The sequence below is a fragment of the Lonchura striata genome, chromosome 16, assembly GCF_046129695.1.
Source record: "Lonchura striata isolate bLonStr1 chromosome 16, bLonStr1.mat, whole genome shotgun sequence".
NCBI classification, from domain to species: Eukaryota; Metazoa; Chordata; class Aves; order Passeriformes; family Estrildidae; genus Lonchura; species Lonchura striata.
The window spans coordinates 16,650,328-16,666,351 of record NC_134618.1 but is presented as its reverse complement, the minus strand read 5'-3'; the positions used below and the strand labels follow the sequence as shown (position 1 = coordinate 16,666,351).

Sequence of the window (16,024 nt, the reverse complement as noted above, 5' to 3'; positions counted from 1 at the left end):
ACCCAAATCACCACGAAGTCTCGTCTCCCTCTCATCCAGCAGAGAGCAGAGCACATTCCAACACTTCTGCACCAGTGCCCACTGGGAATACTGGGGCTGCCCATGCCCTGCCTCTGCCCAGGCTCCCCTCAGTGCCTCTCCCACACACCTCCAGCACTGCTTTTGCCAAGCTGGAGGTGCAACCGGGGGCTCCTCCCTGCTCAAAGCCCCCTGACCCTGGCTGGAACCCTCAGCAGTGGTGGGAATTTCTGCACAACAAGAGGGCTGCTAGGCAGGGCTGGGCAGCGATGGATTTATTCACCTGGGATCCTTTCCCACCCATGCTTTCCTTGCAGCCCAGCTGCCTGTGGGGAGGGGGGATGCCCCAGAGCTGGAATTTTGGATCAGCGATGATCCCAACTCCTCCGGTGCCATGACCCAGGTGTCCTGCACCCTCTGTGGAAGCAGACAGTGGGAAGCCCAGCCCTCCACTGTCCAGAGCTGCCTGCTTGACCAGGAGTCCTGGAGCATGGCCGTGGAATTCCTGGGTCTCCAGCAGCCTGGCTGTGCCCTGAACGTGTGCTTGCAGGATTTGAGGAGGCTCATCTGCAGAAGCAGAGGATGAGGATGAATCCAGGCACAGCCCTGGATGCAGTCAGTGGCCAGGCCCTGGCTGTCCCCATGTCCCAGCGAGGTCCCTGAGCTCTGGGCAGTGTCCCTGCCCCTGGGGTTGTGCTTCAGAGCCTCCTGTCCCCCGTGGCTGGCAGGTCCTGGGGTGGCCAAGGATCCAGGCCAGAGCGCATGATGGGAATGATGAGGTCGTCCATGTTTGGCATCACCAAAATTTTCTACAAAGAAGAATCCAGAATAACAAATCAGTGGCTTTGAACACCACGGAGACAGTGCCTGGAGGTGGCCTGGCAGGAGCCACAGCCAGGTCAGGGACTGGGGCTGTGACCTGCAGGTTCTGGGCTCCCACCCCCACAGCAGCAGCCCCAGGAGGGTCCCAGCTCTGGATATCAGCCTGGGGACAAGCAGGGACAGTTTTTCTTTGAGGGCCACCTCAATGGCTGCAGGGTGGTCACAGCAGAGAGCAGGGACCAGCATTTTGAAACTGTCCAGATGGGTGGCTTTTGGGGGGCCCAAAATATCTGTGGGGACATTTCTGCTCTTTGAGCAGAGATGAGAGGCTGAACACAAACCCTTGGGAAGACAAATCTCCCAAACATCCCCAAACCAGAACGGACAGGTGGATTCAGCCCTTCTGGGGGGTGTCTGCCTGGGACTGCCTGACACCCCAAACCCTCCCTGCTTGGCCCAGGGCTGCAAATGACAGGAGGAAATCACTTTTCCTCAGCCCTTGAGCTCGTTATTTGGGTTCTGTGTCTTCACTGCTCCAAGCTGGCCAGACCAGACCAGGTGCTGGCTTTTTGCAGAAACAACTGGCCCGAATTGAGGTTGACTCTCCCCGATGGCAGCAACGCCCAAGCCTCAGCAGGGTTTGCTGAGCCCCTGGACAGTAGACCAGGCACCTGGAACTCGTGCTTCAGCTTCTTCTCAATCCACTCGGTGACGTGCAGGAATGTCACCTCCCTCTCGCCCAGCTTCGGGCGCACCTTCAGCTCCAGCCTCGGGGGCACTCGGAAGCTGTACCTGTGAGGGGAAAGCAAACAGGCAGGAAGCATCACCTGCCACAGATGTGCACAGCCCAGGCAGCCCCACTGCTGGGTTTTAGGGAGGAGGTGACACCTCAGGGTCCCCAGATCTGTGTTGGCCTGGGTGCAGACTCAGAGGAGTGAGCCTGAGGTCTAAGAGCCCCTTTGGGCTGCTGGTGCCCAAGATGAGCCCAAATCCCTGGAGGTGGCTCCTTGCAGGGAGCAAGGGGCGCTGGCAGCAGGATGTGCCCGTGGGGGAAGGAGGGCTGGTACCAGACGCGGTCGGTCGGCGGCGGGGGGATGTTCACGGCCAGGGTTCCTGCCAGCTCCTGCACCTCCACCGTCAGCAGCAGCGGCGTGTTGGACACCTCCTCCATCTTCTTCTTGATGAACTCGTTCTCCGTGGCCTTCTGGAAGTACTTGGACTTGGCAATCTTATCCACGAAGCGCAGGATCTTCCTGCTCGTGCTGTTCCCGCTGACGTGCCTAAAGCAAGAGGGGCTCCAGCTCAGCCCTGCTGGGTGTGGGGGTCCCCCAGCCCTCTGCCACAGCACCCTACGGGGACAGAGTCCCCCTTTGGAAGCTGCCACGACGTTCTTCATATAAAGCTGGCAGTCTTTTGTACAAACTAAAATCAAAGTCACAGCTGTTTTTCACTTCTTACCAGGGTCTCGAGACAGCTAGAGCAGCCAAAAAGATGTCCTAAACTCCAGCACACTCTGCGTGTGTCCTGCAGTGGGGACACTGTCCCCACGTCCCTGTGCTGACGTGGCACCGTGCATCCCCGGCCCCTCCCGGTGCCCCCCTGGCACAGCCCCCCAGCACCCCCTTACCCCTCGGTGCCAGGCGGGGGGAGCCGCTCCCCCGGGGCTCCCAGGGGCTCGGTGCCATCGTCCTCGTCGGAGGAGCCGGCGCTGGACGACTCCGCATCGCTGTCTGCCAGCAGGATCAGCCGTGGCCTGGCCCTGCGAGCCCCAGGAGATCACTGCGATGCCCAGGGCTGCTCTGGGGACAGCGGCCTCGCCTCGCTGGGGCAGGAGGAGCGGGATCAGCCCGTCCACGGACAGATTCCTTACCCCTCTCTGCCTGCCTCTGCAGGGCTGCTCTCCTCTGCAGAGCTCTCCTTCCCCAGCTTGCTCAGGTTCATCTTCGTCTCCAGCGTCATCTGCAAGGAGCCGCTGTAGGTGACCTCCATGTCCACCCAGAGCCCTGCCAGGGAGAGGGACAGGGCGAGATCAGGTCAGCACCACAGGGCTCAGAGCTGCTGGTGCACTGCCAAGCCCTCCCAGCTCTGAGGTCCGGGCTGGCAGCTCGGTAAAGCCATCCTGGAGCCAGGATTGGGGTTCCTGTGCCTCTGTGGGACTCTTACCTTGCTCATTGATGGTGGGGTTGGAGGCACTGAGCACCGAGGGGATGGATGTGCCCATGTCCAGCTCTGTCAGTGTCAGCTCGTTCATGAAATACGGGAGCTGATGGAGGGAAACCCCCATGGGGGACAGTCACCACTCAATGTGCGGCCTTGGGAACAGGGCTGCCCTGAGTGATCAGTGCTCTTGCCTCTCACCTTGATCTTGCTCAGCTTCTTCTGGATCTTGTTGGACACCTGCTCTGCCCAGTATTGCTCCCGGAGGAAGTCCCAGAAGATGCGTCCCACCAGGGCGTTCATCCAGGCCATGCTCGCCGTGTCCTCGCTGGGGGGGACAGCAGCCACCAGCCCCTACAAGGTGACCCCGTGAGCAGCAGGACCCGCTGGCCTGGGCTCCCCTGCCCCAGGGCTTGGCTGCTCCAGCAAACCACAGACTCTGTGCGGGGTCCATCAGCCTCCAGTCCCGCTGCCGGTGCTGGCTTTGTCCCGCTCACCTTTGTGGGCGTGGGGCTGCCCGGAGCTCCGTGAGAGGGGCTCTGCTCCGGGCTGGCTGCCCCCTGTGCTGGCACGAATCGGGCCATGTAGGTGCTGTAGTCCAGGTAGATCTCCTGGGTGCTGCCCGACCCATCCCTGCAGGGATCCGTGGCCGGGATGTCCTCAGCGCTGCCCCCGCTGCTGCTGCCGCTGCTCTGCGGAGCCCATCCCGTGCCTGGGGATGTGGAATCACAGACTCATTTCGCTTGGAAAACCCCTCTAATGACATCAATCCAACCACTGCCCGGGCCAGCATTGCCCCGTGTCCCCAAGTGCCACATCCACGTGGCTTTAACTCCCTCCAGGGATGGGCACTCCACCCTGCCCTGGGCCTGCACAGCCCTTTCAGTGAAATAATTGTTCCTAAAATCCAATCTGTTCGGTCAGGATGGCATAAGGGGTGACATGACGCCTGTCCATGACGCCAGTGACGTGCCACCCACCCTGTGCTGACCAGCTGAACCCTCTTGGCTACACTTTGGCTTCCTCCATGTCCCTCCATGCTCACTGCTGCCCACCAAGGCGTTGTGTTCCTGGATCAGCCCTGGCCCGGAGCAGAGGCGGTGCTGGCTGCCCCTCACCTGCCCTGGTGTCACCGTGGCTGCTGGCTGTCCCACGGGAGGCTTGCACGAGGTGCTGGTACCACTCCTCCTTCTCCCGCCCCGTCCGCCCAAACAGGTACAGGCACCTGTCCCTGCCGTCCCCCGGGATGTCCTGCCCGGCCACCGGCACCTTCCTGGTCCCCTCCTCCCCCTGCAGCTCCGCGTCCTGCTCCTCGCTGCCCTCTCCCTCGGCCGGCTCGGGGAGGAGCACGCAGATGGGATATTTCTTGTTCCACGTCCGCTTTCGGGCCAGGCTGGGGGGGCACAGGAAGACCTGCAGCACCGAGAGCGGGGTGAGGCCGGGCCAGGCGCGGGGGGTCCCCGTGGGAGGCTCCTGGCGACCTCCGGGCTCACCTTGGCGTCGGTCAGGTCGTAGCAGCGGTGGCTGACGAAGATGGAGTCCAGGATCTCCTCCTCGAAGGTGGCTCGGCGCGGGACGTTGCTCTTGGGGTAGGACAGCTTGAGGGTGGCCCCGTCCAGCACGGCGAGCACCGAGTGCGTGAGCGACGGGTGGAAAAGCTCGGGGTCGTACACGTGCAGCTGGTTCATCCAGCCCTGGGAAAAGGGGGAACGGGGAACCGGCTGCCCCCCGCCCACCACGGGCACCTCCAGCCCCTCATCCCGGAGCGCCCCTCTCCTACCTGGAGGTGCGGCGTCTCCCGCGGCTCCCCGGGGAGCAGCTTGGGGCGCAGGCGGCCCCACGGTCCCCGAGCGGCCGGCGGAGCCTTGGGCACGAGGAGGAGGATGGCGAGGAAGCCCAGCAGCAGCCCGCAGAGCAGCCCCACGCAGAGCCCGGCGGCGTAGGGCGGCAGCGGCAGCACCAGGTAGCCGTAGGCGAGGAGGGCGATGGAGGCGAGCGCTCTGCCCGGCACGGAGCCCCCGGCCCGCGCCGCCGCCGGCTCCTCGGGCGCTGGGAGCGGCGGGTCCGCGTCTCTCTGCGCCACCTCCACCACCTGGATCACGTCCCCGTAGGAGCAGATCTCGTAGCGGCAGTTCAGGGTGGGCTCCCAGGGCGTCCAGTCCCGCACCCGGCGCGCCCCGGCCCCGCGGCTGCCCCCGGGGCTGCCCCCCGGCTCCTTGGCCCGGCCCGTGGGGCCGCTCTCCTCGGCCATCAGGCGGCTCAGGCGGCTCAGGGGCTCCTGCACGGCCTCCGACAGCCGCCTCCGCGTCTCCTCCAGCCCGGCGTCGCGCAGCCGGAGCAGCGCGGCTCGGCTCTCCGACGGCGACACGCTGGGCGACGACGGAGCCGTGCGCGACTTGGCCGGGCTCAGCCGGGGCTGGGGGACCCGCGGGAGGTCGGCCAGGAGCATCCCCCCGGCCTGGGGCGAGGGGGGACGCTTCGTGTCCCCGTCGGCCGTGGGAAGGAGCCCGCAGCCATCCCGGCCGCCTCCGTGCTCCGTGGTGCCGCCAGCGTGGGGCGATCCCTCGATGTCCCCACGGCGAGGTGAGCCCGGCCACGGTGCCAGGGCTGGAGAAGCTTCTGCTGCCACCGCAGCCTGCTCTGCCATGGCTCGCATCGCCGGCGGCGCTGCCGAGGGGCAGGGAAGGAGCTGTCGGAGCTGGCACAGAGCATCCCCCGCTCTGCTCCTGCCGCCCCCATCGGCATCGCCCGCGGGCATCTCCGGGACCCTCGCTCCGGGCTGGGCGCCTGCCAGCCTGCTTTGGGATGGCGTGTGGGGTGTGCTCGATGGCTGCACGTGGGAACCTGCTTGTCCAAGGAGGACAAAGCTCGGCCAGGCAATGAGCCACGGGGCCGCGAGAGCCCCGAGCTGCCAGCCAGGGCTGCAGCCGAACGGGGATTTTCTGCACCAGGATATTCCACTGGTCCCAGTGCCAGCCCGGGGCTGCCGGGCCAGCGGGCAGGACTCCCTGACTCCTCTAAAAGTTCACGGTTTGGCCCCTGCTTCGAGCACTGCTTGAATCCAAAATGGATCCAGCCCAAGCTGCCCCCAGCGCCCAGTCAGCCATCTCTGGCTTTACTGGCCGTGGAGAGGACAGAAGTTTCTCTAACACGAAGTTTCCAGCGTCCTGAGGGGTTCCATGGCCCCAAGGAAGCGCTGTCCTGTCCCCACCAGCCACCGCCATCCCTCACTGCCGCACTCCTGCCCCAGCCATGGGCTGACCCGCTCCGAGCCGCGTCCCCTCCGTGATTTTGGGAGGGACAAGGGATCTGCAGGTGATTTTGGGAGGGACAAGGGATCTGCAGGACGGGCTCTGCAGGGCCACCGCCGTGCTGAGTCAGCTCCCAGCGGGTCTCAGTCCCTCCCTGCCCTCTTCCCCTTCACAGCAGCCCTGCAGCAGCAGCAGGAATGCATCCCAGGGACCCTGGGCTGCCTCAGGCTCCGTGCTGGATCTTCAAAGCTCCTCAGTGCCAGGAATTCATCACAGCCTGTGCCGCAGCTGCCTCCAGCCCCCTTTATATAATCTCAGCTCTTGCTTTGCTTCTCCTTTGCAGGAGCCACTTGTTAACCCCAGATCATCCACGGTGATTGTCCCGGTGGTCCCAGCCCCTGGCACAGAGCCTGGCTGGTGCTGGCCAGCCCGTGGCACTGCTGGCACCACCGAAACAGCCAAAGGAGGAGTGAGCAGGGGAAATAAGCAGTGGAGCTGGGCTGGAGAGGGGATGGTGTCCCTGTCCATGGCAGGGCTGGTTTTTAAGATCCCTTCCAAACCAAAGCATTCCATGGTTCTGTGGTTCCCAGGGATCCCTCCCCTGACACCACAGGGCACTGTCCACCTCCCCTCAGCATGCAGGGCTCTCAGTGGCCCATCACAGCCACTCCCAGTATGCCCAGTATGTCCAGTATCCCCAGTACTGTCCACCACCCCTGGCTGCTCCTACCAGAACACCCTTGGGCTGGTCCTTGGAGGGTCCTGGCCGGTCCCTGCTCCGTGTCCCTGCCAGGTCAGGGGGACAGTGTCACCCCAGCACTGGCCTGGGTGCTCCTCGTGCTCCACTCCACCATGCCCAGCTCTCCGTTCCCACCGCTCCCGTACTCGTGGGTTTTTAAAGCTAAAAAAAAAAAAAGAAGTCTGTTTCCTGAGAGACCATTAGCGTGGTGGAAGACAGAGATAATAATAGCCTGGGTTTGTATGGGAGCTCTCCTCTGGCAGGGATGGTGAGTAGAGTGGGGGCTACGCTGCTGCTGCTGCTGCAGCCACCTCTGGGGAGGGTGGGGGCAGCAGGACAGACCCTGCTGGGTGTCCTGCTGGACCAGCAGCCCCCCGAGAGGGACGTGCAGCCCCAGGGGAGCCTTTGCTGCTGCCTCAGGCTTCAGAGAGCCAGTGCTGAGTGTGGAGGTGCCCCAGCAGCTCGTCCCCAGGCTGTGGCCCTGCAGGATCAGGGGGATTTTTTTTCTCTTTACAGGATAAATCAGACATGAAGGTCCTTGAAAGTGTTGTCGTGGGGGCAGCTGGGTGGGCTGGGTGACGGTGGCTTTGGAGGTGCCAGCAAACAGCGCTCAGGGGTGATCCCAGCTCTTCCAGGACATCCCTGAGAAGGACTGGGGCTGAGTGGGATGTCTGCTTGGGCACTGCTTGGGACACCCAGCCCTGCTCGGTCACATCTGTGCAGGGCAGGGACACAAGACCCCTCAGGACAGTGTCCCCCCTCGCTGCATGTGGGCACACCAAAGCCATGACCATCCATGAGCCTCTCCCTGCATTCCAGCTCCAAAATTCCACTCCTTGCTCCCGGCTTTGGTTCAAATTCAGGCCTTGACATGACCTGACAAGAACGAGCTGTGACCCAGCTTGGGCTGGTGCCCTGGAGTGCCTTCCCCTAAAACATTCCTTCACATGGCCAAGGCAGCAGAGCCTGGCCCAGCCTGGCACGGTGGCAGCTCCTGGGTGGGCACCGCCTGCCTGGTGTTTGCTTCGGTTGTAGGATCAGGGAGTTAATTGAAATATCAACTTCATTAACTTCCCTCAGTCCTCTGTGGTTAATTAGGGTGGCAGTGGCGCTGCTGAGGGGGATGAGGCACCACAGCAGCGCTTTCCTCACCCAGCCAAAGGAGCTGGAAATCCCTCTCCAATTATCTGCACAAACCACCGTGACAGAGCCCGGCTGTGACGCTGTCCCTGGAGCATTCCGCATTATCCCGGGATCAGGGAGCCCTGGGCTGGCTTTGAGGGAATTCTGCAAGCTCAGAATTTTGTAACTTTGGCCAGTGGGCTGGGCCGTGTGGGATCCCAGCTCCATCCTCTGCTCCCAGCTCCACATCACACCGCTGCTTCTCCGGGGTTTTACCGGTGGATACTGGAGCGGGTTTTGCGCTGCTGGAGGAGCAAGGAGCCAGGTGGGCTTTGGAATGCCTGAGAGCCAGGCAGCCCCAAAGGCCCTCCAGCACCCTGTGCATGCCAGGCCTGGAGCCCAGCCCTGCCTCTCTCAGGGCTCTGCTTCACTCCCGTGTCTCAGCCGTTCCCAATCTCTGCTCATCTCCTGAGCTGCGTGGCCCCTGCAGGATCCAGCCCCTTCCCACATCCATCCCATTCCCGCCGGCACAGCCTCACCGCAGGAATTGCAGATACCCGATGGATGATGCTGCCGAGAGCTTCTGCCAGCCGCAGCTCCTTCCACCGCCTGCAAATCCACGCCCCGAAGGTGTGCCGGGCCCTGGAGTCTATTTGGAGCTTCCCCTGACATCCCGCTCCTCTGATCTCGGTGGATCTTACGGGAGGCGCTTTCAAAGCAGCGCATCCCCCTCCCTGCCTCCTCCCGAGCGCTGCGGAGCCCCTTCCTCCGCCTGCCCGGGCTCCTGCCATCGATCCCCGGGGCTGCAGCGGAGCTCAGCCCGCCCGGGATGGAGCCTGGCCTCATTCAGAGCGGCAGCATCCAGAGGGCAGCGCCGGCCCCACGCCGGGTCCCGCAGCCCCTTGGCGTTTGGGAGCGGGCATCCCTCCAAGCGTGGCTGCGGCCGCAGGGCAGCGGAGCCAGAGCCCCGGTTTTGGCCGGAGGGCACCGAGATCTTTTCCTCTTGCACCAAGGAAGGCGCCGCTTCCAGCGGAGCTTAAAGCCCGGGCGAGAGGTTTTGGATAAGCTACACGAGGAGGGATTTGCGGCGCTGATCTCTGGAAGGAGAAGGAAGCCGCAGCAGCTCGGCCCCTTTGGAACCCGCCCAGGTTCACCTTCAAAGCCCTCACCTCGCCACACACCGGGCTCTCACCTCCTCCTCCTCCTCCTCCCCGGGACCCCCCGCGCCCACGACGGGCCCCGGTCAGCCCCCGCATCCCCCCGGGTGACCCCGGCTCGGTGGTCCCTGCTGTGCCATCCCCACCGCCCCGAGGGACCCCCGGTCCCCACCGCGCCCAGCCCTGCTGGGGAACCGGGGGCTGCCCGGCCCCGCCGCCCGCCCCGGGGCCCCGCAGCGCCGGTACCTGCGGCGGGCGAGGGGCCCGGGGAGCGGGGAAGGGTCGGTCGGTCCCGGTGGTGGAGAAGGACGAGCAATGCCGGGGAATCGGAGCGGTCCCGGTGCCGCGGGAGGATAACGGGTCGGTCCCGGTGCCGGTGACACCGGACCTTGTGCCGGGGAAGACGAGCCGTGTGCCGGTGCCGGTGTCAGCGAGGCCGGTCGCTCCTGGTGCCGGGATCCAAGCGCTGCCGCCGGTGCCGGGATAGCAGGGCCGGAGCGGTGCCGGTTCCGGTGGCGGTACCGGCGGTGAAAAGCGGTCCCGCTGCCGGTCGCGGGTGCCCAGAGCCGGGCTGGCGCCCGCCCCGCTCGCACCGGCGGTACCGGAGCATCCGCAGCCCCGAGCCGGCTCCGCGCTCCGCCCCGCGCCCCGCCGGGGCTGCGGGCCGGGCCGGGGGTCCCGGGGGATGAAGGGGGGGGGTTCGGAGCGGGCTCCGCCAGGTACCGGGACCGCCCCGGGACCGCCCCGGCACCGCCGGGCCCGCAGCGCGGCGGGGCGGAGCCGCTGGGGCGGGACCGGAGGAGGGACAGGGGAGGGACACGGGGGTGGCCCGGTGGGAGGGACACGGGGGTGGGAGGGACATGGGGGTGGCCCGGTGGGTGGGACACGGGTGGGGGCTGGCCCGGTGGTGGGAGGGGTGGCCCGGTGGGTGGGACACACGGAAGGGGGGGTGTCCCGGTGGGTGGGACACGGGTGGGGGGGGTGGCCCGGTGGGTGGGACACGGGGGTGGGTGGCCCGGTGGGTGGGCGTGGCGGGGGGCGCGGCCGGGCCAGCGGAACAGAACGGAACGGAACGGAACGGGCCGGGCGGCGGGCGCAGCCATGTCCTTCTGCTCCTTCCTGGGGGGAGAGGTGTTCAAGGACCACTTCCAGCCGGGTGAGGGGGGCTCCCCGCGGGCTCCGGGGGGATCCCCGGCGGGGCGGAACCCGCCGGGTGAGCGGCTGGGGGGGTTCCGGGGGGTTTCGTTCTGCGGAGCATCCTCCAGCCGTGGGTCCGGGCGGGGGTCCCGCTGGGGGAATCCTCCGTGATGAGCCGCTTGTGGGGATCCTTCTATGTGGGGGTGCTGCCCCTGCACCCCCCTGCTTGCCCTGGGGGTGCCCTGCGGGTGCCGTGTCCCCGCGCTGACCCGGCCCCTCCGCAGGTATTTACGTGTGTGCCAAGTGTGGCCATGAGCTCTTCTCCAGCCGGGCCAAGTACGAGCACTCGTCGCCGTGGCCGGCGTTCACCGAGACCCTGCGCGGGGACAGCGTGGCCAAACGCGAGGAGCGCCCGGGAGCCCTAAAGGTGCGCATCCCCAACCTCGGGCTGGAACAGAAAACACCCCCGAACCTCGGGCTGGAACAGAAAACACCCCCGAACCCTCGGGCTGGAACTGAAAATACCCCCGAACCTCGGGCTGGAACAACAAACACTCCCCGAACCTCGGGCTGGAACAGAAAATACCCCTGAACCCTCGGGCTGGAACAACAAACACCCCCCGAACCTCGGGCTGGAACAGAAAATACCCCCAAACCCTCGGGCTGGAACAAAAAATACCCCCGAACCCTCGGGCTGGAACAAAAATCATCCCCGGGCTGCTTCTCCATCAAAACCAGATTTCTGCCAACCCTTCCCCTTGCTTCTCCAGGTGACGTGTGGCAAGTGTGGCAACGGGCTGGGCCACGAGTTCCTCAACGATGGGCCCAAGAGGGGCCAGTCCCGCTTCTGAATATTCAGCAGCTCGCTGAAGTTCCTCCCGAAAGGTACCGGCTGTGGCTTGGCAGCTGTCCCAGCCCCGGAGTCATGCAGGCTGGCAGCGCTGTGCTGCTTTCAGCAGGGCGGCCTTGGCCCTGCTGATAACGCCAGGGATAAATCTGGCTCAGTGTGCTCAGCTCGGGGCTCCCCGAGCTCGGCACCCCGGGTCTCCGTGGGTTTGAGGGGTGGCTGAGTTTTGGGGGTTTCTCTGGGGGTGCAAAGCGAGGGCAGGGCTGGCACTGGGGGGCTTTGCTGGCCACTCCCTGGGGAAGTTGTGGAAGGAAAGGCTGTGGAGGAAAGGCCTCAGGAGGCTGAATTCCAGGCCATGAGCTGCTGTCCTGCTGGCCAGGCTGTGGTGCTGGTGATGTTGTGTAGCAAAACCTCCATTTTAAAAAGGGCTGGTGATTCTGGAGGAAGAAACACGAGCCCTGATTGCTCCTCCTCTGTTTTTAGGTAAAGCTGACCTGACAGAAAAATAAGTGAGCTGCTGCACCTGGCACTGCCCTGGGCTAATCCTGCCTTCACTCCTTGGGATGTGCTGTCCTGCCAAGAGGACCCACAGCAGGAGCAACCCCGAGGAAGCTCCTGCTCCGAGTTTTCCCCTGATTTCCTGGTCACGGTTTCCCCTTGGTTTCCCTGTCAAGGTTTTATTCCCTGATTTCCCTGTCAGGGTTCCCCTGTTTTCCCTGTGCCAGTTCCCCTCAATTTCTCTGTCACGGTTCTCCCCTGGTTCCCCTGTCCTGGTTCTCTCCTGGTTTCCCTGTCCTGGTTCTGTCCTGGTTTCCCTGTCCTGGTTCTTTCCTGGTTTCCCTGTCCTGGTTCTTTCCTGGTTTCCCTGTCCTGGTTCTGTCCTGGTTTCCCTATCTTGGTTCTCCCCTGGTTCTCTCCTGGTTTCTCCATCCTGGTTCTCTCCTCTTTTCCCTATCTTGGTTCTCTCCCGGTTTCCCTGGCCCAGTTCCTCCCTGGGCTGCTCCAGCTCCATCCAAGGAGCTGCTGTGCCTGTGCTGAGCTCGGGGAGGGTTTGCTGCTGACAGTGTCCAGAGCCCAGGCAGGCACTGGATGCACTCCAGGGAGGCTCCGCTGCCACTTGCAGGGACTAAGGCAGGATTAGCCCAGGCCAGGGTCAGGACTAATCCCTGGAGCTATTCTGGGCTGGGATCATGGTATGAACTGCCCTATATAAACCCTCCAGGGTGCTGGGGCGGGGATGTTTTATGGTCCCACATGTTTTCTGGGCAGCATCCAGGTGTTTTCCCCCTCTGCCCACCTCCCACGCTGCAGAGACGGTTCCACTCCGGGGTCCTCGACTCTGCCCTGGCCTTACACCCGATCCAGCACTGTGCAATAAATTCCAGGGGCACTCGGCTCCCTCCTGGCTCTGCCCTGCTGGGAGGGAGGCTGGAATTGGGCCCCAGAGCTGCGCTTGGCACCGCTCAGGCTCAGGATCGTGGCTGTGCTGCCTCAGTGCTCCCAAGGGCTGCCACACTGCTCCTCCTCAATTCAGTGCCTCGTTCCTGGCCTTCCCTCCCTGGCCCAGGAGCCAAATCCTCCTCTGGAAAGGATTTCCCTGGAAGAGGGAAAAGGCTGTTTGCTGAGCCGTGGGTTTAGAGGGGCTGTGCTGCTGGTGCAGCTGCACTCGGGGACACCTCGCGGGCTTTTACCTCCGCGTGTTTTCCCTCAATCCCACGGATCCCAGGGCACCAGGGCAGGTTTGCCAGCCCAGCTCACTCCCTGGAGCTCACTGCAGGTCTTGTACCTCTCCATGTTGAAATAAAGCACTGATTCACTGTGTTGGAGGGTTGAACACGCTGGGAATGGCATCCCAGCACTGTGGGCTCCTGCTCTGCTCCCTGCTGCAGGGCTGGGGGGTGGGGGGGTGTGCTTTTACCTGGAATCTCTTCCCATTTCCCCACCTGTGCCATTGCAGAGGGGGTTGCTGAGGCATGGGAGGCCTCTGGGCATTGCCAGAGCCAAAGCTCCCCTGGGAACGTTTCTCTTCTCTCCACTGAACACTTTTTCCTAAATGAAGCTGTTTTAGCTTGTTCCCACTGTGTTCTTGGTACTTCCTGGGCTCTCAGCATTTTCTGGGCACAGGGAGATGAGTTTCTCACCAGAAGTTCCCCAGAAGTTCTCACCAGAAGTTCCCCAGAAGTCTGCAGGACTGGAAGCCACAACCCTCAGTCTCACAGGGGATCTTCACCCCCTTGGAGCTGGATCCCAGATCCCTGGAGCCTGGAGGCTTGAGCTGGGCTTTGCTGGGCTCCAGCTCCCTGCTCCAAGGGGCTGAGGTCCCCTCTGGAGCTCAGGAGTCAGTGCCAGCTCTCCTCCCATTGCCCTCAGCTCGGGTCAACCTCTAATTATTCACCAGGTTCCAGTCTGAAGGTCCAATCTGCCTTTTCACTCATTAATCCTTGGATTTTAGGGCATTAAGGGGAAATTGTTCCCTGGGAGGTGGGCAGACCTGGCACAGGTGCCCAGAGCAGCTGTGGCTGCCCCTGGATCCCTGGAGTGTCCCAGGCCAGGCTGGACAGGGTTTGGAGCACCTGGGACAGAGGGAGGTGTCCCTGCCATGGCAGGGGTGGCACTGGGTGATCTTTAAGGTCCCTCCAATCCAAACCATTCCAGGATTCTCTCAGGTGACATCCAGGTGAGCCCTGGAAGGGATTTTTGGAGTGGTTTCCCCTGAGATGCTGCAACGGGAAGAAACTTGGGAGGGGACAGCAGCGAGGGGACAGCAGAGCTTCCTCCCCATGGTGGGCAGCGTGTGCCAGGGGGATCCGGCTGGGATTGCTCCATCCCATCCCTGCCCAGCATCCTGTGCCAGCCAGGGGGGATCCGGCTGGGATTGCTCCATCCCATCCCTGCCCAGCGTCCTGTGCCAGCCAGGGGGGATCCGGCTGGGATTGCTCCATCCCTGTCCTGCCCAGCGGATCCAGCCGGGATTGCGGATCCAGCCGGGATTTCGGATCCAGCCGGGATTTCGGATCCAGCCGGGATTGCGGATCCAGCCGGGATTGCGGATCCAGCCGGGATTCCTCCACGCTGCCTTGCAGTTTGTGGATGTGGGCACGGGAGGGTGCAAGTGCCTTTCCCAAGCCTTCCAGAGAGGGAAGGGAAGCAGGAGGATGTTCCTGTGGGATCCCCTACACCAACAGGGAAATATCCCGAAGGCAAAGCTGCCCCGCTCGGGGATGGTTTAAATAGGGGTGGGGCATTTTCATGGAAATCTGGCTGGAGATGGGGTTTTAGTGGGAATATTAAAGACCTGAGGGTGGAGAGCTCCAGGCAGCGCCTGGTGTTGAGGATTCAGGATCCCATCCCATTCCCGTTCCCATCCCATTAATCCCATCCCATGGATCCTATCCCATCCCACTATCCCATCCCATTATCCCGTCCCATTATCCCATCCCACTATCCCATCCCATTTTCCCATCCGATTATCCCATCCCATGGATCCCATCCCATCCCATGGATCCCATCCCATCCCATGGATCCCATCCCATTAATCCCATCCCATTATCCCATTCCCATTTCCCATCCCATCCCATCTCACGGATCCCATCCCACTGATCCCATCCCAGCCAATGGATCCCATCCCATTATCCCATCCCATTATCCCATCCCATCCCATCCATTTCCCATCCCATTATCCCATCCCATCCCCCTCATTCCTGGGCACACGCGGTCCCTCCCTCTCCCCAGCGCTCGGAATTCTGCTCTTCCCCCTCCCTCCACGTTCCCTCTGCCATTCCCCCTCCCCTCATTATCCCACTAATGACAATTCCGCCTTAACGAGAGCATTTTGCTTCGTCGGGAGCAGCCGCCCCAGCCCGGCTCTAACGACACAAATTAAATTACGTCTCCAGGCCGACACCAACTTCCCTGATTGTTTAAGAAATCGCTCATTTCCTCCCCCGTAGCCTCCAGCTGACCTCCCCTTTGGAGTTTTGTCGTTTTTTTCCCCCCGCACGCCACGCACGGGACCTGCCCCTGACCCTCCTCGGGATGACTCCAGCCGCCGGCAAAGCATCCAGATTTAGATTAATTCTCTAATAAGACAACAAGCCCTATAGAAATTATGTTATCCAAGGAAAAGGCAAATGACCTGGAGGCACTCGGAAGCTCTAATTACCGCTGGTCCCTGGAGCCGGTGCCTGGCTGCTCCTCCTGCACCCCTGGAATTCCCAGCCGCGTTTCCAGCATCACAGGGACGACTCCTTTCATGTTGCTGCGATTTTCTTGAATTTTATCCTTTGATCCACAGTTTTCCCCGCTCCAAAAGGCCAAGACCCCAAAGCAGCACTTTTTTGGGGGGTTTCACATCCCTTTGGCCGGGAGCACAGCCTGATTTGGGATGCTCTGGCACCATCATTCCCAGCAAACATTTCCTTCATCCCAAGCTGTGCCAGCTCCCATCCCTCTGATGGCCTTTGGCATCACTTTGCTTCAAAGGGATGATTCGGGTTCTTTTTGGGGCTGTGAAAATGCAGGTGTTGCGTTAATTACAGGAAATAGAGGGATGGAAATTTAAAAATATCCCACCCTGTCATGATTTCTGGGTGACACGGGGCTGGCAGGAGGAGAGGAGCCAGACCTCACCTGCCCCCAGCACCTCCAGCTGGAGAAAATCCCAGATTTATTCCAGTTTGTTCAGCAATAACAGCTTCGTCTCCCTGTCCCAACCCCACCTCTGGGGGGCTGACATTGCCTTATCCCATTCCCCAGGTTTGCTTAATCCCAGAGC

The 16,024-nt window shown here is 62.8% G+C and overlaps 2 protein-coding genes across 2 annotated transcripts; one reads left to right on the top strand and one right to left on the bottom strand.

Moving 5' to 3' along the window:
• Window positions 1-278: 278 nt before the first annotated feature.
• Window positions 279-9,645, bottom strand: LOC110479992 (testis-expressed protein 2). The gene is made up of 13 exons (XM_077786911.1): window positions 9,513-9,645; window positions 6,979-7,149; window positions 4,778-5,664; window positions 4,491-4,691; window positions 4,116-4,410; window positions 3,495-3,709; window positions 3,199-3,351; window positions 3,004-3,103; window positions 2,711-2,843; window positions 2,468-2,599; window positions 1,908-2,120; window positions 1,512-1,632; window positions 279-827 (listed from the first exon to the last, which is right to left on the bottom strand). Exons 3-13 carry the CDS (start codon window positions 5,651-5,653, stop codon window positions 717-719), a joined length of 2,550 nt encoding a protein of 849 aa, XP_077643037.1. The 5' UTR covers window positions 5,654-5,664; window positions 6,979-7,149; window positions 9,513-9,645; the 3' UTR covers window positions 279-716.
• Window positions 9,646-10,320: 675 nt separating this feature from the next.
• MSRB1 (methionine sulfoxide reductase B1) lies at window positions 10,321-13,071 on the top strand. Its single transcript, XM_021547652.2, has 4 exons — window positions 10,321-10,422; window positions 10,688-10,830; window positions 11,174-11,288; window positions 11,734-13,071. The coding sequence occupies exons 1-4, from the start codon at window positions 10,368-10,370 to the stop codon at window positions 11,757-11,759; spliced, it is 339 nt and encodes a 112-aa protein (XP_021403327.1). The 5' UTR covers window positions 10,321-10,367; the 3' UTR covers window positions 11,760-13,071.
• Window positions 13,072-16,024: the final 2,953 nt, after the last annotated feature.

What these genes read in the sequence shown, in the direction of transcription:
- LOC110479992 (XM_077786911.1), bottom strand. Translation starts at nt 5,653, where the DNA reads ATGCGAGCCATGGCAGAGCAGGCTGCGGTGGCAGCAGAAGCTTCTCCA. An exon ending in GGGAGACGCCGCACCTCCAG is followed by an intron (nt 4,692 to 4,777) that starts GTAGGAGAGGGG and finishes CCCTTTTCCCAG; the next exon opens with GGCTGGATGAACCAGCTGCA. An exon ending in ACGACCTGACCGACGCCAAG is followed by an intron (nt 4,411 to 4,490) that starts GTGAGCCCGGAG and finishes TCGGTGCTGCAG; the next exon opens with GTCTTCCTGTGCCCCCCCAG.